This window comes from Leptodactylus fuscus, chromosome 2 (assembly GCF_031893055.1).
Source record: "Leptodactylus fuscus isolate aLepFus1 chromosome 2, aLepFus1.hap2, whole genome shotgun sequence".
Taxonomy (NCBI): Eukaryota; Metazoa; Chordata; class Amphibia; order Anura; family Leptodactylidae; genus Leptodactylus; species Leptodactylus fuscus.
The window spans coordinates 66,248,089-66,270,792 of record NC_134266.1 but is presented as its reverse complement, the minus strand read 5'-3'; the positions used below and the strand labels follow the sequence as shown (position 1 = coordinate 66,270,792).

At 42.5% G+C, this 22,704-nt stretch overlaps 1 protein-coding gene across 3 annotated transcripts in view; it reads right to left on the bottom strand.

Annotated features, from left to right (window-relative positions):
* Window positions 1-22,704, bottom strand: part of STX1A (syntaxin 1A) — a 130,748-nt gene that overhangs the window by 42,218 nt on the left and 65,826 nt on the right. For all 3 annotated transcript variants that reach the window (XM_075263902.1, XM_075263903.1, XM_075263901.1), the window contains exons 2-3: window positions 11,100-11,177; window positions 10,659-10,758 (exon numbers count right to left, since the gene is read on the bottom strand). In XM_075263902.1, coding sequence (XP_075120003.1) covers window positions 10,659-10,758; window positions 11,100-11,177 — 178 coding nt within the window. The remainder of the gene's footprint in view (window positions 1-10,658; window positions 10,759-11,099; window positions 11,178-22,704) is intronic.

Below are 22,704 nucleotides of genomic sequence, written 5' to 3'. Positions count from 1 at the left end.
GACACTATGGGGGATAATACTGTGTGCATTGGACACTATAGGGGTTAATACTGTGTGTGCATTGGACACTATAGGGGTTAATAATACTGTGTGCATTGGACACTATAGGGGTTAATACTGTGTGTGCATTGGACACTATAGGGGTTAATAATACTGTGTGTGCATTGGACACTATAGGGGTTAATACTGTGTGTGCATTGGACACTATAGGGGTTAAGACTGTGTGTGCATTGGACACTATAGGGGTTAATACTGTGTGTGCATTGGACACTATAGGAGTTAACACTGTGTGTGCATTGGACACTATAGGGGTTAATACTGTGTGCAGGGGACACTATAGGGGTTAATACTGTGTGCAGGGGACACTATAGGGGTTAATACTGTGTGTGCAGGGGACACTATAGGGGTTAATACTGTGTGTGCATTGGACACTATAGGGGTTAATAATACTGTGTGCATTGGACACTATAGGGGTTAATACTGTGTGTGCATTGGACACTATAGGGGTTAATAATACTGTGTGTGCATTGGACACTATAGGGGTTAATACTGTGTGTGCAGGGGACACTATTGGGGATAATACTGTGTGCAGGGGCCACTAATGGACATAATACTGTGTGCAGGGGCCACTAATGGACATAATACTGTGTGCAGGGCTTACTAAGGGACATAATAGAGTGCGGCGGAGGGCAGGGGCGGATCCAGGGCCGGGCGAGCCGGGCAACCGCCCGGGGCCCCGCGCTTAGCGGGGCCCCGCGGCGCGGCCGGGACCTAACAAAATGGTCCCGGTCGGCATGTCCCGACTCCAACAGAGCTCAGCGTTAAAGCAGGAGCTGAGCTCACAGCTCCTGCTTTAAACGCCTATGTATTTCATCTCATCGGCGGTAGGACACCGATGAGATGAAATACATAGGCGTTTAAAGCCGGAGCTGTCACAGCTCAGCTCCGGCTTTAACGCTGAGCTCCGGCCTCCGGCATTTGTAGCCGCGATGTGATGACGTCATCACATCGCGGCTACAATATGTGTCAGTGTCAAGACGGCTTGACACTGGGGCAGATGGAGGGGGAGAACGGCATGGCAATGGGGCAGATGGAGGAGGGAGAACGGCATGGCAATGGGGCAGATGGAGGAGGGAGAACGGCATGGCAATGGGGCAGATGGAGGAGGGAGAACGGCATGGCACTGGGGCAGATGGAGGGGGAGAACGGCATGACACTGGGGCAGATGGAGGGGGGAGAATGGCATGGCACTGGGGCAGATGGAGGGGGAAGAACAGCATGACACTAGGGCAGATGAAGGGGGGAGAATGCCATGACACTGGGGCAGATGGAGGGGGGAGAATGCCATGGCACTGGGGCAGATGGAGGGGGGAGAATGGCATGGCACTGGGGCAGATGAAGGGGGGAAGAACAGCATGACACTGGGGCAGATGGAGGGGGGAGAATGGCATGACACTGGGGCAGATAGAGGGGGAGAGAACAGCATGACACTGGGGCAGATGGAGGGGGGAGAATGGCATGACACTGGGGCAGATAGAGGGGGAGATAACAGCATGACACTGGGGCAGATGGAGGGGGGAGAACGGCATGACACTGGGGCAGATGGAGGGGAGAGAACAGCATGACACTGGGGCAGATTGAGGGGGGAGAACGGCATGACACTGGGGCAGATGGAGGGGGGGGAGAACAGCATGACACTGGGGCAGATGGAGGGGGGAGAACAGCATGACACTGGAGCAGATGAAGGGGGGGAGAACAGCATGACACTGGGGCAGATGGAGGGGGGGGATGGCATGACATTGGGGCAGATGAAGGGGGGGAACGGCATGACACTGGGGCAGATGAAGGGGGGAGAACGGCATGACACTGGGGCAGAGACGGGGGGGGGGAATGAAACTGGGCAGATAAAGGGGGAGAATGGCATGAAACTGGGGACAGAGATAGAGGGGGGGACATGAAACTAGGGGTAGATGAAGGGTGTATATGAAAATGGGGGGGAGATATAATTTACGGGTGACTGTAGGAGGATTATACTGTGTGGAATCACATGAAAATTGAATGAGAATGGGTGGAGTCAACATAAAAGTGGGCGGGGCCTAATTTCTAGTCTTCAACAGTTGGGAAGTACAGGTTAGAAGTGCGAGACCCCCAGTAAGTAGGGCCCCGCCAAAGTCAATTGCCCAGGGCCCCGCAAACCCTGGATCCGCCACTGGCGGAGGGGGTCAGTCGAGGTCTTCGGCATCGGTTTGGGGAGGGGGGGCCCCATGTCAAAAGTTCGCCACGGGGCCCCGCCATTCCTAGTTACGCCACTGTTCATGCCCATGCTGCCACGTTATTAAGCTTAATGTATGTTTTGTTTTATTATCAGAATCAGGCAGTTTATTTTCTACCCCATCCATAAGGTCATTAATACAGATGTTACATTGGGCCTAACACAGGTCCTTATAATACAATGTATGGCATTGGGCTTGGCAAGTCATAAAGGTGCCCCAGCAGTACATTGCTAAAGCAAACGTCACAATATAGTCTTCAAGATTATTGCTATTGTTACATGGGGAGGAAGAGTAGCAATGCATAATTCAATGATCTTACACGTCTATTGCTGGTTAAGATCACTAGTCCCTAGTCTAAATGATATAGATAACGTATCCTTAGGATAAATCATCAATATCACATTGGCAGGGTCTGAAACCCAAATACTCCGCTGGACAGCTATTCTGAAAAGTCACTGTACAGAGAAAAGAGCTAGAAGCAGATAGCTCTGCTTTCCATGTAGTGGCTGTGCTGACCTACTGCATACATATGGTTGTATGGTTCCATCTATGGGCATTTATCATGCCAATTGAGGTCAGGAGAGCCATATCTTGTCCTGTGATTTTGGTGTTTTGGACTGTAGTTCCAGATTAAAAGGGTTGACCTTTTTTTTCCATTGTCTTCCAGCATGGTCTGGTCTGGCTACTTTGTTGTTTTCTTCCAGCAGAAGCTTAGCCGCACGTGACCAATGAGTCCCATCAGTGGTATTAGCAGAGGACATGTCACGTCACAGTGCTGTGTGGGAAAGGGATGTCACCATGTGGGCGAGGACTTCCACCGCAAGAAAACACCAGAAGCAGCAATAACGGATCTACCTGGGATACACCTGAGCATTTGATACACCGGTGCGTATCTGTTTTTTTCCCACTTTCCCCAGCCTAAGGCTGAGTTCACGCAGAGTTTTCTGGGTCAGGAATTTGGTCAGGAAACTGACTCAAATTCCTCCTCCTCAAAAAAACTCCTCACCATAGGACTGTATGGTGAGGCATTTTTTGGAGGAAGAATTTGAGTCAGTTTCCTGACCAAATTCCTGACCAAAACAACTCCGTGTGAACACAATTACATATAAAAAAAAAACAAGTTTATCCTGGACAACTACCATAAGGAACCATCATTTTATTTGAGTTTCACAATGCTTTATAGAACACTGCTTGATTTATTATATGTTGCCAGTTTCTTAAGGGATCGTTCACACAGGGGGTGGTGGTGCGGATTTTCACCATATTTTGACTTGGGGAGTCAAGTCAAAATATGGTCAAAACCCGCCTGCCACAATGTCACGGTCGTGGCTTCTCCCACCCCGGAGGCAGCTCAAATGAATGGGCCGACGCCCGAGGTTGCGGCTGCCAGGCGGAAGCCACGGCTCAGTGAGTCACAGCTTCCGCCTGAAGAAAGGGCAGCTCGCAGTTGCCGATACCGGAAAAAATAACTCTAGTGGTCTCCATAGCACACCATTGTAAAGGGGCGGATTATGACGTGGATTCCGCTGTCAAAATCTGCCCCTTTGGCCCTGTGTGAACTAGTCCTAAATGTTATCCAAAAGGTGTGCTTTAAATTACATTAACACCAATACGAGTAGATATGGCGCAGTTTTTGATGCATTTAAGTTTATCCATAAATCCCAAAAATCTGTTTATAATACTGGTACTTGTTGTTATATTTTTAAGCATGTAATATTCCAGAGAAAAAAAAATAGACTTAAAACTCAGACTGCTCTTTATACAACATTAATACATTTCCCCAAAAGGGCTTTTACCCCTTCAAAGCTTAAAAAGGCAGATCCTAGCAACCAAGATCTGCATATGTTAAAGCGGTGGAGTGCGTCCCATGGCATCCAGTCTGTAGATGGTACCCAAGTGCAAAGGATTTTAAATAATTCAAGTAGAAAATCATTGCGTGAGCGCTAATGAGAGCAAAAATGACAGAATATGGAGAAGAAACAATACATATTTGATAGTGCCAGAGATTAAAAATATATGTCTGGACATCTTAGTCTATTCTTGTGTGGCAGACATATAAATGCTGATCAATCTCGGGATATCTTTCATATCTCTTCTCATTTCATAAATTTAAAAGTAAAAATATTTCTATAGAATATTCTGAAGCAACTCACAGACGCAGATGTAAATGGTATATGAGTACGTGACATATTTCTTACCAAATACGACAAGGCTGTATGCGTAAAATGGTAGCATACATCAGGGCCTGAGGCAAGACAGCATCTCACTAGGGAACATAGGGCTAGAAGAGACTCAAAATCCAATTATACCATTCAAACAGAGAAGTAGGAACAAGCCCTTGTTCATCCTGAGCCTCTACATATAGAAAATGGAGTGAAAGGTATCCTGGCTTAATTGGTAATAGTGACAGCCACTGACAAACCCCCGAAAAACATGTAATCCTTCATTCATGGACTTTTATGACGAGATGCAAGAACCAAGAGACACAATGGACAGGCAAGTGTGACGGATTGATAAGAATACACACGCTGGGAATAAACCAATGAACGCTATGGTTATATAGCCATGCTCAGATGCAGCAATGAATGCCTCAGCGGCCTCCTCTATGCCATGACGTGTCGGCCATTATCTATTTTCCTGAAGCTTTCCGGTCAGTAAATTACAATGTAAAGCATTAAAAAAGAGATTTCTTGTCACCTCTGCTTAAACGATATACTTGTCAATTTTTTTTTATTTATTTTTTTTTAATGTAGATTGTGAGCCCCATATAGGGATCACAATGTACATTTTTTTCCTATCAGTATGTGGTATATGGAGAACTTACAAACTCATTTCAGAGTTGTTTCTGGCGGGATTCAAACCCAGGACTCCAGTGCTGCAAAGCTGCAGTGCTAACCACTGAGTCACTGTGTTGCTCCTACTTGACAATTTTTATTGTGAACTCACTATATATTCGCAAAGGAGGATAACATTCTTTAAGCAGTAGCTTTTTTTGTATGCACAAGAAAATTGTTTTTGTGTGACAGCTCACTCACGTATCCTGGGCAAGGTATGTATTATTCTGCTGTGGTTGGTCACATGTAAGTGGGAGGTGCACGGATATAACAGCCTCTCGGCCTGAGGTGAAATCCACAAAAAGACAGATGTATCCAGCAGTCAATCCCGTCGTTAAAACTTAGCTTTTATTTTAAATCTCGGAATATCATACAGTTCGTAAAACTTCAAATTTGGTAGCCCATGATGACAGACTAGAAGGGAGTGTCTGGCTGACGCGTTTCGGCGCCTTTATCAGCCCCTTACTCATAGCCTGCTAGGGGGCTGATAAAGGCTCCGAAACGTGTCAGCTAGACGCTCCCTTCTATTCTGTCATCATGGGCTACCAAATTTGAAGTTTTACGAACTGTATGATATTCCGAGATTTAAAATAAAAGCTAAATTTTAACGACGGGTTTGACTGCTGGATACATCTGTCTTTTTGTGGCTTTTTTTGTATGTCCTATATAGAAGGATCACTATTGTTACACTGCAGGACTCCACTCAGATTAGCAATTGTAAGGTACGACTCCTCATACTCATACTCAGACCAGAAGTCTTTGCCAAAGTGCCAGCGAGATAAACATAATTTAAAGGCACCAATTTGATACTGTAGCGAAGTAGAATTCTAGGAGGAGATAGCAGCCAAGAACTTTGGTCTGTTGCAATGTGAAACAAATCCCACACACTGTTAATAGAAGGATGTAAGTGTATACCTTTTCAGTTCATCAGTAAGAAAACACTACTTTATTCCTCAAATGGGTTTTTGCAACGCAAGAAAAGCAATCAAACTAGCAAACCTGCTCCTTTTGTGTTCTAGTGAGACAAACAAATTATATACGGTTGCCCACACAGAAAATGTCAGCGCGTAAGACTTGCTTAAATACTTTCCATTGGCACTTAAAGGTAACTTAACTAAACAAAAGCCCCAGAAAGTTCTTGTTACTTTGTTCAACGGCAAGTTATTTTCTTGTCAATTGTGCAGAAATGGGTAATTGTTTTTCTACTACCTTTGTTGACCGATATTGACCTGGAGTAATCTGTATCCGAATGTGATTCACCGCTCTATGGCTCTACCTACACCACATCTATTTATCCATCATAGTCTGAAATTTTTGGATGTAAACAATTCCTTGCTAATATTGACATTCAGACGCTTCAAAATAATAATTACTATGCTAGAAGATGAAAAATACTACTACTGGCAATGTGTACAATAAAGCAGGCCATAAGGGCTAGTTCACACAGGGTTTCGTGTGAACACATTCAATCCGGGACGTGATGCCGATGCAGTGCACTGGGATTTCAATGGGAGGCGGCAGGATTTTGACATGGACTCTGCGTCAAAATCCTGACCATTTTGCCCCGTGTGAACTAGCCCTAACACTATTCCTCCCAGCTTTATTGCATACTCATTAAGTGATCTGGTAGTGAGAGCACCCCCTAGTTTTGGTCTTTTCAACAACCAATTATTATTTTTTTTTTATAGCCTGAAACCCATAACTTTTTTTTATTTTCCTAGTGATGGACTATAATTTATTAAATCATTTTTACTAACTCCTTCTAGGAAGTTAGAAAAATAAAAATAATGATCGGTTTTGTGTACATTGTACAGCAGAATATTAACCTAATTCTATTGGTCAATATGAATATACTCTTAACAAAAATAGCTTTTATGTTTTTTTTCTGAAAAAATACTTAAAACAAAAATAATAATGTTTTTGTGCTAACATGTTCGAAAGGTCAGGACTTATTTTATTTTCCTTATTGACTAAGCTGTCAACACATGGTAGTTGTAGTGCAAATTGGCCAATGAGGGGGCCAACAACTGTGAACAACCCCTTAGATGCTGTGGTCACCATTGACAATATCAGACAAGGGGTTAACATGGGCCGATGTTCTTCTGATCTGGTGCCATAACTGAGCTGCACTTGTACAGCGAAGAGTGTTAAGGAGTTAATCTGATGTATATTGGTTTCTTAAAGGGGTTGTCCACATTCTGACGTATAAGTCATGTCTTTCCCATTTTGAATTGATGCCTCTGTTGCAGAGATATCATCATTTTGGAAATATACCAATGCACTCTTTATAACAATGAGTGTGTTGTCGCTTGTCTCTTTGGAGCAGTGATATTGTCCTCATTGCTCCAAAGAGATCATTTACATAATAACAAAACCAGCAATATCTCAGTAATGGAGGCAGTGATTCACACAGGGAAAACACTATTTTATTCAGGTGACTAACCTATCTATCTACAGAGCTGGATTGATATACTGGGTCCTGGTCTCAGACTTCCTTTAAAGTGTGGGAGTTAAATAAGATAAAGCTAACTCACCTTTTACAGATCCTCCATTCCGGTGCTGACAGACTGGTCCTTGCTGTTTTCAGTCCTTGTCAGGAAGCCGTAATGGTTATGATGCTTTGTGTTCAGGTAACAGCTAAAGACTGGCCTCAATAGCGACCTGCACACAACCAGCATGGAACTGCTCTGACCCCTGAATTGGCAAGGACTAAACATGGCAGAGACTGGGCTGTCAGTGCTGGAATGAGGGATCTGTAAAACATGAGATCGCTTCATTTTTTGTTAATTAACATGGTTGAAAGAGGCCCTTTAACCCATTTATACCAGAGGTTGTATTGTTTTTGAGTTCCAATAATGGAACTCTAGACATACATGGGTTAATATACTCTAGCACAGAGCTTGCCATATACCGTTATAAAGCTGTTGGTGTGCTGAGTTCAGTGCTGGTATCTTCCCCCATTCCAGAGATATGCGTAATGTTAGTTTTTTTGTCCTATATCACCATACTGCCAGGAAGGCTGGCCTTGCAGCTCAGTGTTATTGGTGGGTGTTGAGGAAAAAACTCTGATGGAACTCCGCTAAAGCTTTGCAGTGTAAAGGGGATGCTGCCCACCGCCCATCAATAAAACTGAGCTGTGAGACCAGCACCCCTGACAGTACAGTGATATTGGTAACCGAAACTAACAGCACCAATATCTCTGCAACCAGGGAATGTACCAACAAGACTGAACATGCACTTACAGAACATGAAAGAACCTATTTTTCAATGAGTAGGATAATCTTTTTAAGGATGGGACCCCACGTGTCGCAAACGCCAAGGTTTAAGCACGGCAGAAACGCTATGGCAAAAACCATGAATCCAACAACATATTGCAGAAAAATTCACAATTTGAAAAACTGTCTTTGTCTTGGAGATTGCAGTATGTCAATTATACCAATAGAAACGCTGACGGTTTCCCTATAGATATAATTGAAGCAGAAAATCCACAAAAGAAAACGGTCTGTGGACTTTCTGTCAAAAGTGCTGCTGGTAAAACTGTGAAGCGTTTCAGACACGGTTTTTCCACCGTGCTATTTCACTGCGGCTTACTACGTGGGGCCTTAGCCTAAAAGGGTTTTCACAGATGGACAATTATGATTATACCCAAAGGATATGTCATACCTTTCCAACAGATATGGGTCCAAGCTCTGGGATCAACATCTGTCTAGAAAACAAGGGGCTTCTGAACCCCATTGGCAGTCACAATTGAGATAGAGATGACTGTGTTTGCATGGGTCTCTCCATTAACTTGTATGGGTTTTTTATGAAAATAACTAAGGCTGTCTGTTCATTAACATTAACTGTGCCCTAGATAACTAGATGAAGGGTAGTCCATCAATTCCCTGCCAATAGTCTGTCCAGCCTGCACAGAAATTCCACAAAACTCTAATACATGAACTATGTATATATACACACATACACACACATCTAATGTAAGTATTCCAGCATTTCATTCCCTATGACTATGGTCTGGTGTCACTTGTATTTCATATTTGCTACATCTATAATGCTGGTAATGTGCAGAAGTTGAAAGAAAGGTGAAATAAATAAATGATGTTTGATAAACCTCGGGGTTATTTGTCTTTATTCTTCTGAGTAGAAGTTGACAGAGCTGCCTCTAATAAAACTAGTCACACTAGATATGTACAGTACCTGAGTTTTTGTTAACTGGACCAGATGGGCCAATATGAAGGCTTATGTAACAGTTATTGCCGCAAGGTTTCAAGTGAAAATATGGCACAAACAACACCGCATTGAATCCCTTTTGAGAAACGTGTTATTAAATCATATTGTACCATGAGGACTCCAACATTTTGGGGATATGTCTTTGCCTTATGATCTACTTCTAGTTATCAGAAATGTTATATGGATGAAGTACCTGAGCTGTAGGGATCATGTAGCACACACTCTCCGAAAATACAAGTGTGATTGTTGGTTTCAACAAGAAATTCAAGACTCCAAAGCTTGGGAACAATCTCTGTCACACAAAGCCTTACTTATCTAGTGTCCCATAATGAGGTGATTCACAGTGAAACCTTTTTGAGAAGATCACCCATTGGAAAGTTGTCCTCTAAGGGTGTGGTCTCCCTAACAAACATAGCCAAGTATCTAATATATGTTGGAACTAAAAATCTGTCATAGCGAATCTTGTCTGAATAAGGAAGTGGCCTTCTCCAAGACATGGTCTTTTGAAGAGATATGTATAATCTGGCACGTGTGTTCTAGGGCAGCGGTTCTCAATCTGTAGTATGTGTATAGTCGCCATGCAGTCTCCGAGGGTACATGCCTTGGCTGAGAACCACTGTTCTAGAAGTGACAGAAATAGCAAGAGCTATGGTTCTGAGGATCCCGGGGAACTAATGTTACCCAAAACACCCACTGTCTTCAAAAACTGAGTCAAAGTGGCTGCCAAAGTCAGATGTCGTTCAGGTTTAAGAGGGTGAGTCTCCTATACAACACAGGATTGACTATGCTGAATAGATGGATAGCTTCTAATCTATGATCTAATGAGAGAATAGGACATCTAAGCTCTGATCTAATGAGAGAACTTCTAATGTGTGCCTACTTTATGTGCTCCTACAGTAAAAAGGATTTGCTTAGCTCTGTGCATGATAGATTGCTTTCACATTTGAGATCGAGAGCAGGATCTGTCACATTATGGACACCATGGTATCCATTGGGGAAACTTGGCACTTGGCTTAAAAAGGTTGGGAAGCAATGTTCTAGGGAATACATACCCTACCTCTAGACAATAATGTAGTGAGCTCATGCAGTGTATGCTCATAGCTCTGGGGGTGCTTGGATATCTTTTCAATGAGGGTCTGCTTGGTTTTGGTAACCCTGATAATCATCTCTAAATAATTCTGGCCTCACAGAATGCACACTATGAGAAACTCAAGGATTTCCTACTAGAGAACCTGAAACATGGATATGGAGGTTGGAGATTGATCACATTTTTTATTAGTTGTCTTACAAATACATATAAAAATATAATAATAGCTGTACTTACTCTCATCTGGGTTGGGAGAAGCGAGGATAGCACTGTGCTTTCTTTTCACTTCCTCTACATTCTCGGATATCTTGTCAATGAAACCTCTGATCTCCTCCACCTGAAAATGTACAGATGGATTATCCTCTATAAATATACCAGCAGCAATGTAAATGAAGAAATTACAGGATCAAGAAGGTTAAGCTTCTGCTTACAGGGCGTCTACACTGCCTGGATAAAAGTGGAATGTTTAATGAATCTTTTCAATAAATTAATGTTTAATCGCTCAGAAATGAAGAGAAGCAATTCTTCAACTAAATTATTCCTTATAGAGAATTTTGAGAACTTCCTCTGATAAATAGCCCAATAACTATGCCCATAGGACGTCAATTTTAAACCCATATCGCATGAAAATATAAGACTTTTCTGACAGACAGATTGGATACACACACAACATCATACCTGCTCAAAGAATTCATCCATGAAGCGGTCTCGATCCAAGCTGACAGCCACTTCATCATCTTCATCACTGTCTTTAGCCTACAAAACAAGTGGTTTTCTGTTTACTTCTGTAACTTCCTACATAGAATATGGCAGCACATTCATTCTAAACCATATATAAAGTACTGTAAGTATCCATATAGACAGCCATAGCACATGAACTAGGAATAATTACAATAGCAGGCAGGTACCAAATACTAGTAAATTGTACAAGACTTTGGTACTGAGAGCAAAAAGACATTGCAATTCATAAATTTATTTGGTTCATTTGGTGGTCAATGAACTTTAACTTGAGGTCATTTATTCTTTTCTCTTACATTTCTTTATGCTCCTTATATAGAGCCACCATATTTCGCAGGGCTGTACAGATACCATCATCACTCACATCAGCCTGCCCTCAATGGTGCTCACAATCTAATTTTATACAGTATACTATGGCCAGGGCCGGCGTCAGCGCACGGCATAGTCGGGCAAGTGCCGGGGCCCAGAGAGCCTCTGGGGGCCCCCCGGCACTTGCCTGTCAAGATTTCAGCTTATCGGCGTCCGTCCGCCGATGAGCTGGAATACATACGCGATTAAAGCAGGAGCTGTGAGTTCAGCTCCTACTTTAAAGCTCCGGCCCGGCTTGCGTGTGTAGGCGCGATGACGTCATCACGCATACACACGCAAGCCGGGCCGCAGCTAAGCAGGAGCTGAACTCACAGCTCCTGCTTTAATCGCGTATGTGACTGGAGAGAGGAGCGTCGGGGGATCGATGGAAGGTGAGTGATGGAAGGTGAGTATAAGTGTTTGTTTTGTATTAAATATAAAGGTGGAACATAATGAAGGGGGCCCAATGAAACTGGGGGGCAAATGAAGGGGAGGGGGGGAACGGCATGACACTGGGGAACATGAAGGTGGTGGGGAGAGAACGGCATGAAACTGGGGACAAAGATGGAGGGGGCCCAATGAAACTGGGGGGCAAATGAAGGGGAGGGGGGAACAGCATGACACTGGGGCAGATGGGGGGGTGGAACAGCATGACACTGGGGCAGAGACGGGGGACATGAAACTGTGGGCAGATGAAGGGGGAGAACGTGATGAAACTGGGGACAGAGATGGAGGGGGGACATGAAACTGGGGGCAGAGGAAGGGTGTATATGAAACTGGGGGAGAGATGGAGGGGGGCATATAATTTACGGGTGACTGTAGGAGGATTGTACTGTGTGGGAGCACATGATAAATGAATGAGAATGGGTGGAATCAACAAAAGTGGGTGGAGCCAAATTTGCCGCGGCGCGCAAAGCGCGCCGCACATTTTGCTCTTCTTTCTTCTCTTTAAAAATTGGGAGGTATGGCGTTGGTGACGCCACACTCCTGCATGACGTTACTTGCTTCATCTACGACGCACAGTGTCTCGACTCCCCCCGCCTCCTTTACAAGGGGGCCCACTGAGGCTCTGTCGCCCAAGGGCCCATAAAAACCTGGAGCCGGCCCTGACTATGGCTAACTTTATGCTATTAGAGTGTGGGAAGAAACTGTGGGCACCTTCCAGTAGGTGACCCGTAGGAAACTTTACACATATGTTGTCCTTGAGTAAAAAGAAAAAATAGTCCACAGCTCACCTATATATCGAGAGTCGGCAGCATCTTGAGTGCACGAAAATACACCCCCCCCGGCTGGGGTAAAACAAACCAGAAAAAATTCTAAAAGTTTTCAGCACACAAAAAGCGTAATAAAGTAAAACTTAGCCTTTATTTGTAAAAGCATAAAAATAGGTACCAGGTACAGGAATAAAGAGCTATAGAAAAAAAAAATTGCCATGAGAAAGGGACGGAAGTCTCGTCTGCTGACACCACTGTGCATATGTACGTACAGGACAAATCTGTGAGTTTTTTTCTATAGCTCTTTATTCCTGAACCTGGTACCTATTTTTTATGCTTTTACAAATAAGTTTTACAAAAGTTTTACTTTATTACGCTTTTTGTGGGCTGAAAACTTTCAGAATTTTTCCAGATGTTGTTCTTGGTTGAAATGAGGCCTGGTTCACATCTGTGTTCGGTATTCCGTTCAGGGAATCCACTTGGGGACCCCCCAAACGAAATAACAAATGCATTAAAAAGCGGTGAGCAATGAAATCATACTGACTCCAATCCGTGTCCGTCCGGTTCTGTGTGCTTTCCATGCGGTGTCCACAAGAATCATACGAAGAGGAAAGTAGTTCTTGAAGTACTTTTCTCTCCACATGACTTGTGCGGACACTGCACATAAAACACACAGACCCTATTATAGTCTATGGGGTCCGTGTGCTTTCAATGCTCACTGCTTTTTAATGCATTCAGTATTTCGTTCAGGGGGTCCCCAAGTGGACTCCCCGAACAGAATACCGAATGCAGATGTGAACCAGGCCTGAATACCTAGCTATGCAACCCTTCAGCCTGAGGTCTCTCAAGTTCATCTTACATAGGCATAGTCTTTTCAACACACTTTGCATAAAATAATAGATGCAACTTTGCACAAATGAATAGTACAGGCTATTATAAGAAACCTGTAATATATCTTATCATCAGGAAACTGCTTTTTCTTCTCTTATCAGGCTATTTCCAATTCTCCTTCCTCTACTAAAATGACTTTCACTGTGAAAATCACTGCTCTACCCCTTTAGACACAAACTACAAGTCACATCTCTTTGATGATTCATTTCTATAGAAGTCTATGGAGAGGGGAGGGGTGGAGTGGCCAGTAAGTACAAGATAAAGAAAACGGGCTTATGTTAGAGCTGAGTATGAAGCTTTTTATTACAACTAAAGCACTTTGCTCACATCTGCACATACACTATCAGTACTTCTGTATATACTGTATGTCGCGGGACTGCGTGACATAGAGACAGGTATAGAGCCGGCAACATAAAGAGGCGAAACTGCGAAACACTCCAGAAAAGTCATAATGAGCAGAAATAGTGAAACTCTCCTTATGTACACACATAACAGCTTATCCTGAGAAGTCTAATGAAATGACAGGTACACTTTAAGGTCTGTCAAGCTGGAGGTCGATCAAGTTCAACCTGTGCTCCGTTGCTTATTCATAGTGATCTAATGGGCTGATTATTCTTTCAGCACATTAAATGACTTCCTGTGATGTGTGTAGGCGACAGATACTGTACATCTTAAGGAAAAATACTCAAGAAAAACTATCAAAGAAACCTTTTACATATTTTTTCCCTTTAAGTCAATAGAAATGTGGTGAAATATGTTACTAGATATATGTTTAACTCAAATTTTATCTTTTGTGAAAAACAGACTTTTAATCCCTGGAAAAAATAAATATTCATGACTAATAATCCTTGTATACGGGTGCTGAGAATTTTAATAATTTATGACGCACATATGTCTATTATCGTGACCTTGACATTGAATTAATTCAGTTTTTGCTAATAAACCATGTTCTTAGGTTCATGGGTCTAAACTAAAGCTCCAGGCTTGGCTTGGCCACTCAAATTAAACTAGGATGCTCCATTGGGCCCCAAGCCTGAGTGCGCAACATTGCAATGCTTGAAGCAATAGAGACTTAGCATATTAAAGCACAATGTAAGGTCACTGTATGGTATCTAAGCATCTGTCATCTTGGTTATTTCAAATAATAACCAGAAACAGCTTAAATTGAGACATTGTATTTTGTATGTAATGCTCAATTTTAGAAAAAAGTTCTGGAAATATTGTAGGTCAATACAAAGCCGCCCCAGAAGTGACCATGCTATGTAATGTGATGAGATAACTATAACAGGCATATAAGAAGAAGAAGAAGAAGAAGAAGAAGAAGACAAGCTACATCTTAAATAGCTGTCAACTGACCCACCTACTCATACATACCCAGTTCGCAGTGGCGTAATTAAAGTCTTGTGGGCCCCGTTGCAATCTTGTGTCCGGGGCCCCCTGACCTCATCCCTACTGTGAATTCTTAATAGTATTGGTTACAGGAGCTACGGAGTTTAATCAACCTTAGTTTAGGGTAAGGGTGCTTAGGGTAATCTGTGGGTTTATGGGTAAGGTGGAAGTTACAATCTTGATACTGATGCCAGTGCTTATGGGGCCCCTAAGGCTCCTGAGCCCCAGTGCGACTGCTCCCTCAGCACTTATGCCCCTGCCAGTTTTTATATGTTTTTAACAGAGATCGTAGAGTGAGCTGCTGCCAGACTCCTCTAGTGGTGGTTTACAGTATCTCCTGGCGGAAGAAGGCATTGACAATGATAACGTTCAACATGAATTATGACCCCGCCTCTCTGATATCATTTGTTATGTGAGAGTAGTAGGGAGGCTCATGTTTGGGTCAGCTTAGGCCCCAACTACGTAAAGGATCTTTTGAAGCTACATATTCCTTGATGAATCCACTCTCTCCTTACAGTAGAAACCTCTATTGTTGCTCTGATTCTCTCCCATGTTGATTACTGTAACTCTTGGTTTCTGTCCAGCTGCTACCCTGATGCCACCAGTTGAGGCCAGTCAATACACTGGTTGCTGAGAACTACATTATACTATTTATACACCCATTCTCATCCACAAAGCCTTCTACAGTGCTGTTCTGCAATATATTTCCACCTTCATCTCTGTCTACCACCCTGCCTGTGCTCTCTGGTCTGAGATTGAAGACTAAAATCCTCTATGAACCAAATTTCATATTCCTTTCTCCAACACTTTTCTCAAGTTGCCCAGTCCTCTGGATTGGGATACCCTAGACAATCGGATCCATTCCCAATACCCACAATTTTAAGCATGCCATAAAAACCCCACCTTCACATGCCCTAATCTCCACCTTTACACTATTTCTCAGAACCTGGTCCCATCATCCAATACCAATTCCCCCTTTACTTCATGCACTGATATATACTTTATATTTGTGCACACACAGATATTGGCCGGTGACTGGCTCATAGAACCTTTTGCATATTACCTTGTTTTATAAAAAATAGCTGGATCACTATACAAAAAAATAACTTACACCTCTTGTGCTCACTCTATTTCCTCTAAGATTTTATATTCTTGTGAGCAGGACCCTCACTCCTATTGTTGAATTTCAGATAAGTTTTCTTTTTATATATGTAGCTTTGTTTCATGGAATAAGTAGTGCTATATAAATAGAGATCATTATTATCGTTGGTAAGGCCTGGCTCACATTTTGGTATTCCATTTGGGGAGTTTGCTTGGGAAGCCCCCGAACGGAATAAGATAAGATAAGATAATCCTTTAATAGTCCCACAGTGGGGAAATTTCAGTATGTTTCAGCTGCATAGTAATACAGATACAGGATAATACACAGTAATATATTACAGAAGTAGTAGACACACATATGCTGAGAAAGATATGCTAGGAGTCCATAGCAGCTTAGGAACAGAGAAGAAAGAAGGAGGACATTCATAATCATTAGTTCTCTGTGCGGAGAGATCTTCACTTGCTCTGATATAGATTATACAGCCTGGTCACGGTTGGAAGGAAGGACTTGCGATAGCGCTCCTTCTCACACTTGGGGTGAAGCAGACGGTCACTTACAGTGCTGCTGAGTGCCATCAAGGTCTCATACATGGGGTGGGATTTGTTCTCCCACATGGAGGTCACCACGGAGAGTATCCTTCTGTCACCCACCACCTGTACTGGGTCCAAGGGGCTCCCCAGGACAGAGCTGGCCCTCCTGATCAGCCTGTCCAGTCTATTTCTGTCCCTGGTTGATATACTGCTCCCCCAGCAGGCCACACCGAAAAAGATGGCTGAGGCAACCACAGAGTTGAAGAAGGCCCTAAGAAGTGTCCCCTGGACTCCGAAGGCCCTCAGCCTCCTGAGCAGGTAGAGTCTGCTGTGGCCCTTTCTGTGCAGCGCCTCCAGGTGATCAGCCCAGTCTAGTTTATTATTGAGGAGCACACCCAGATACTTATAGGTCCTGACTATCTCAATACATGTTCTTTGGATCTCCACCGGGGTCGGAGCACTCCTCCGTTTCCCAAAGTCCACCACCATCTCCGAACACATTAAAAAGCGGTGAACAATGAAACACACAGACCCCATTATAGTCTATGGGGTCCGTGTGGTTTCATTGCTCACCGTTTTTTAATGCATTCGGTATTCCGTTCGGGGGTTTCCCAAGCGGACTATCCAAACGGAGTACCGAACACAGATGTGAACTGGGTCAAAAGTGGCCTGGACCATAAGTTAAAAGAGATATTTGATATTTTTTTCTAGTTTTTTATTTCAATTTCTTTTACATAATTATAGTCAGTCTTTGTAAAGAAAGAAAAAAAATCCCTTTACTAAATGTAATCCTATATTCCCATCATAGGACGTTATGTACATGAGCATATTTATTATTGTCTGAGACTCTCTGAATGGGAAATTCTCTTGTCTCCCAGAAGGCCAATTTTGTAGTAAGGAAAGTGACTATATACGTAGATACATTACCTAAGATACCACATGATGTATTTATAGGTTTACATCAGAGATCTTTTACAGTAGGAGCTGCATGGTTTATTTGCCCATGGGGACTTACAGTTCCCAACATGCCAGACTATCAATAGGAAACCACTAGAAATGAAGTCACTGCTTCTTATTGATATACGGCAGATGGTTATGATCTTACAATGCCAGCCATTGTGATTTCCCAGAAGACAGCAAGACCTATAGTATCATGGGATATAAAGAACTACATCTGGAACCTCACAAGATGATGCCACGAAAAAGATTTCTGTCCATATAGTCTCCTGACTAGGTCCCCTGTTGATGTAGCTGATCGCTTATAGATTTTTTAGCTATTTAATGAACTTGTAATTCATGTAATTCAATTCAATGACTTCATTACTAATGAAAGGAACACATAGTACGAGCCATACAATACACAGTAACTAGAGATGAGCGAACACTGTTCGGAACAGCCGTTCCAAACAGCACGCTCACTGCACGCTCCCATAGAAATGAATGGAAGCGGTCAGCACACGGGGGGTTAAGCGGCCGGCCACCGGCAAAGTTTGCGTGCCAGGTGCTTCCATTCATTTCTATGGGAGTGTGCTGTTCGGATCGGCTGATCCGAACAGTGTTCGCTCATCTCTAACAGTAACCTCTAAGAAACATCTTCACAATAGAGGTATAAAATCTTAAGTGATACTGACATACTGTACATGATGACTGATGAGATCTATATTCAACAATTAAATCTGTCCCGGAATCAACACCAGTCAATAATATAAGCCATAGCTTTTAATGGGGTTCAGGAATTGGACAAGCATACTCACCCTTCCCCAGTGGAACAGACACAGGTGATGGACAATGGAGTTCTGGAATAATATATCAATTTTTTAATGTCACATCTTCCCAATCTCCAGAGGGATTTGCCCATTTCCTAAGCAACCCCTCTAATTTGGGGCTTGTTTCATGTGGGACAGGTAGTACTTTCTAATGACACCGTTTAATATTCTATATGTTATCCTGGAAAGTTGGACTTAAATTATTAAACAAAATTTATTCTCTGGTATTTAGAGGGCGTGAAAATTGACACAAGATTGTTATTGGGAAAGGGAGATGATCTATATATATATAATTTTTTAAATATTTTTAAACTTTTTCTTTTAGGCTAATTTAAGTTCCCCTTGGAGACTATAACATGCAATGGTTTAATTCCTCATATAATACACTGCAATCCTTGCGTATTGTGATTACACGATGTTTCTGTAAAGCCACGCCATAGTTGTTCATGGACAGTGCCGGTGGATGTCTGTTGTGTGAAACAATTGATACAGTGGGCACAGAAAATATTCAGACCCCTTTAAATTTTTCACTTTTTGTTTCATTGCAGCCATTTGCTGAAATCAAAAAAGTTCATTTTATTTCTCATTAAACAAAGCACCCCAGCACTCAGCACCCCATCTTGACAGATAAAAATATTTTTGACTTATACTTAGGTTGATATATCCATAGTCAACATGTAGCACCCTCGCTGATCAGTTGTTTGAAGTGGCTGTGTTGCTTGGGTGAAAAGGCCTGCTCAAATGAATTGTAGCCCATAAGGTCCCACCCTCTATTAGTTTCAATGAAAAGATCTGCACCAAAATTTGCACCATTTTCTGTCTAACCTCCTCATTCATTTTTTGGAAGTCTGAAGACTGTGCCCACCACTCTCATTTTAATCAGGCAAATGCACACACATTTTTTTTTTTTCAAATATGGGCTTGTATGTTCTAGTTTCATTCCTTCAAAATCTGTGTTTTTTGTGTCTGAAAATCCATCCTCATCTGTACTTATTACTTAGGACAACTCACTTTTATGTATCTAGTCCAGACAATCTTATTGTTTGGTTCTTCCTTTACGGTCTACAATGTATGAGACTAGGTGGGATGGCCTATATTTGTTAGATGGTAGCCAACCTACAAATATAAGACTTTTATCTAAAGTTTTAGTTATTTAAAAAGGACCTTTCTCCATCTCCACCCGCAGATTCTGGCACAGGTGGAATTTTTTCTGTAGCCCCCACCATTCCTGAGCAATCATTGCTGTAGTTCTCAGTACAATCAGGCTCCCTACTGTCAGATAGATGATCCTGGGTTGGAGTAGAGTGTCAGGAACAACAATATATCTAAAGGCAGAGGGTATAATTGTGCTGAAAATAACAGCAAATATTGCTCAGGAATGGTGGGGGCTAAAGAACAAAAGGCAACTGCAGTGGAATAAGTTAAATGGTAACTATTTAGTGAATGCATATAGTTAGAATTGGTGGATTTAAGATTTTAAAATTTGATATAAAAAAAAAAAATCACATTTTTAAACTTAATGTTTAAGTTGTCCAAACTAACACATTATGTACCATGGAGTAATGGGCAACATACACAGAAGTGGCGCCTATAGTAGGGATACGGGCTTGTTAAGACAGATCAATGACTGTCTCTAAAAGAATACACAAGTCCCCTGTCAGGAAAAGTCATCCTGTTTACATACTCAAGAGAGCTGATAACAGCTGGAAAGAGAATAAGCAGCCGCCTTGAAGTCATTGACACACTGCCCTGTTTATTTCTCAGCTTATCACATTTCTTGCAGTATCTACAGCCCAGGCCTTGTACCCGACAGCTCCTTCAACCATTACCAATATGCCAGTCTGCAACCTTCGGAGTGCCTCCTTACTCCTCCCCACACTATGCTACTGTCACTTTATTATATCAGGGTATTTTACTAGACTGCATGCTAGGTTTCTGGTCTCTGATGTTGAATGGGTTCACAGAGAACTTTACAGCTTTATCATATAAGGGTGCATTCACACTAAGTATACGCTGAGCTGATTCTGAACGTAAAACACGTTCAGAATCAGCGCGTACAAAGCAGATCCCATTCATTTCAATGGGAGCCAGCATGCGAGCGCTCCCGATTGAAATGAATGGGCTGCTTTTTTCCCTATTGGTTTCAATGTGATACGCGCGTATCACATTGAAACCAATAGGGAGAAAAGCAGCCCATTCATTTCAATAGGGAGTGCTCGTATGCCGGCTCCCATAGAAAGCAATGGGATCTGCTTTGTACGCGCTGATTCTGAACGTGTTTTACGTTCAGAATCAGCTCAGCGTATACTTAGTGTGAATTCACCCTAAGAATGCCAACTGGTTAGAATTTAATAAATACAAATTATAACAAAATTATAACTACAGAAGATGAATCGAAAATGAGTAATTCAAAGTCCAATTGCATTATGGTATGCATCGCTGAAAAAAAAATAAGCTGCAGAATCCATGGTAGAAATCCAAGCCTGAGACTAGATATCTGCCACGAGTTAGCAGTTTGAACTACCATAGGTCTACATGCAAATATCTAACACCATCTCATCTGACTAATCTGCATGTGGCTACCCTCTGTGGCTACAGCATGGTTTCTGCACTGAAACCGCACCAAGAATTGACATCCCGCTTCTGTTTTCCTGTAACATAAAATTCTATTCCCTGTGCCAGAACATTTGCACTATAACTATGATACATATTCCCATTTTTAAAAAATGGAGACACTAAGGGGTACACTGAACGCTCTGAAATTCATCTGAAAAAGCAGTGTAAATATACCTTAATAAGTAAAGCATAGAATACAATTATATTAAGTAATGTGGTACGGTAAAGCAACAAAATACAATAAGAACTTGAAATCTAAAGAATGGGATTTTCTCTGCAAATACAGCATACATACAGATGTAGCATTTGTCAAGGGGAACTGAGATGCAGTAATGTGACTAGACCACTATATACACTGTACAGTACTAGGATGCGATGTAGCCCTGAACAGCTTGGCTGGATGTTGGCCCCCATCAAATCAGATATTAGTGGCACATCTTAAGGACATAAAAAATCCCAGCCAATCCCTTTAACAAAATGCTTTGTACAATTATCCCTATTACAGATGTGGTAGGGATAGCTGTGGTCACATGACTATGTCTGCAGCATGTACTGCAGTTGGACCTGCACAGTTGAACTCACATGACCATGTCTTGTAGTCAGTGGGCAGATCAGTGGCGTAACTACCGCAGATGCTTCCTTACGGATGGTATTGAGTGACACAATACTCCCGGATGCCTAATGAAACTCCTGGTGTATGTGAGCCAACAGTTGGGTGCGGTTTCTCTGGGCAGCACTCGTCGGTCTCTATCTCCCAGTTTCGGGGGTCTGCCGACTCGGGACACATTCCAACAATCACTGTTCTTCTTCCACTTCGTAATCACATAGGCCACTGTTGATTTTGGGTAATTCAGTTCGCTTGCTATGTCCCTTAAGTATCGACCATTTCTGTGGCACCCCACAATGACCTCTTTCTCGAAATCAGACAACTCTGATTTCGAGGCATCTTACATGCGACTAATACCAATGCGCCAATGCTGTTTCCTATTTAACGGCGGAAGGCGTGACGTACATCACAACCGCAGATATCTTCATTTGCAAAGGTGTCCAAATACTTATTGGTAGACAGTGTAGTAGCAAAAATCTGTCATACTACATTATCTTTTCTCATGGACTTCACATAAAACCTCCACACAGTTTGCACCCCTAGCAATTTATGGCTGTTATATTACAAAACCTTATGACCCTGATCCATAATATGACCAAATGCATGAGCCCTTATACACAGAACAAGCCAATAGTTGCACTGTGATCACTACAATTACTAGGATGGCTTCTTGACCAGGGCTGTTGGTAAAATTAGACTTGGTGCCAACATCTTGCCATATAACATATCATTGGTACAGTTCACATGAAAGTAGATATGGGCAAAAAATTTATATATTTTCATTCGGTTTCTGATTTTTATCCACAAGTGTTTTATCCACAAAGAATTGGGATAGATTCCCTGAAGATTCATTAGCCTTAAATCAATGACGGACTGTGGGGGCTCGGTGACCCACTTCCAGGGGTGAATGAATCAGAGACTGCTATAGATGTGGGCACAGACATACATGAATGCTGCAGTATTCCCTGTGAAGAACTACAATGCAGCTCTTGCTGGATTACCAGAGAGGAGCTGTCACTGGGTACTTGATGTTATGTGGGAAGGCAGTGTCGCTCCCACCTCCCTCACAATACAACAAGAGA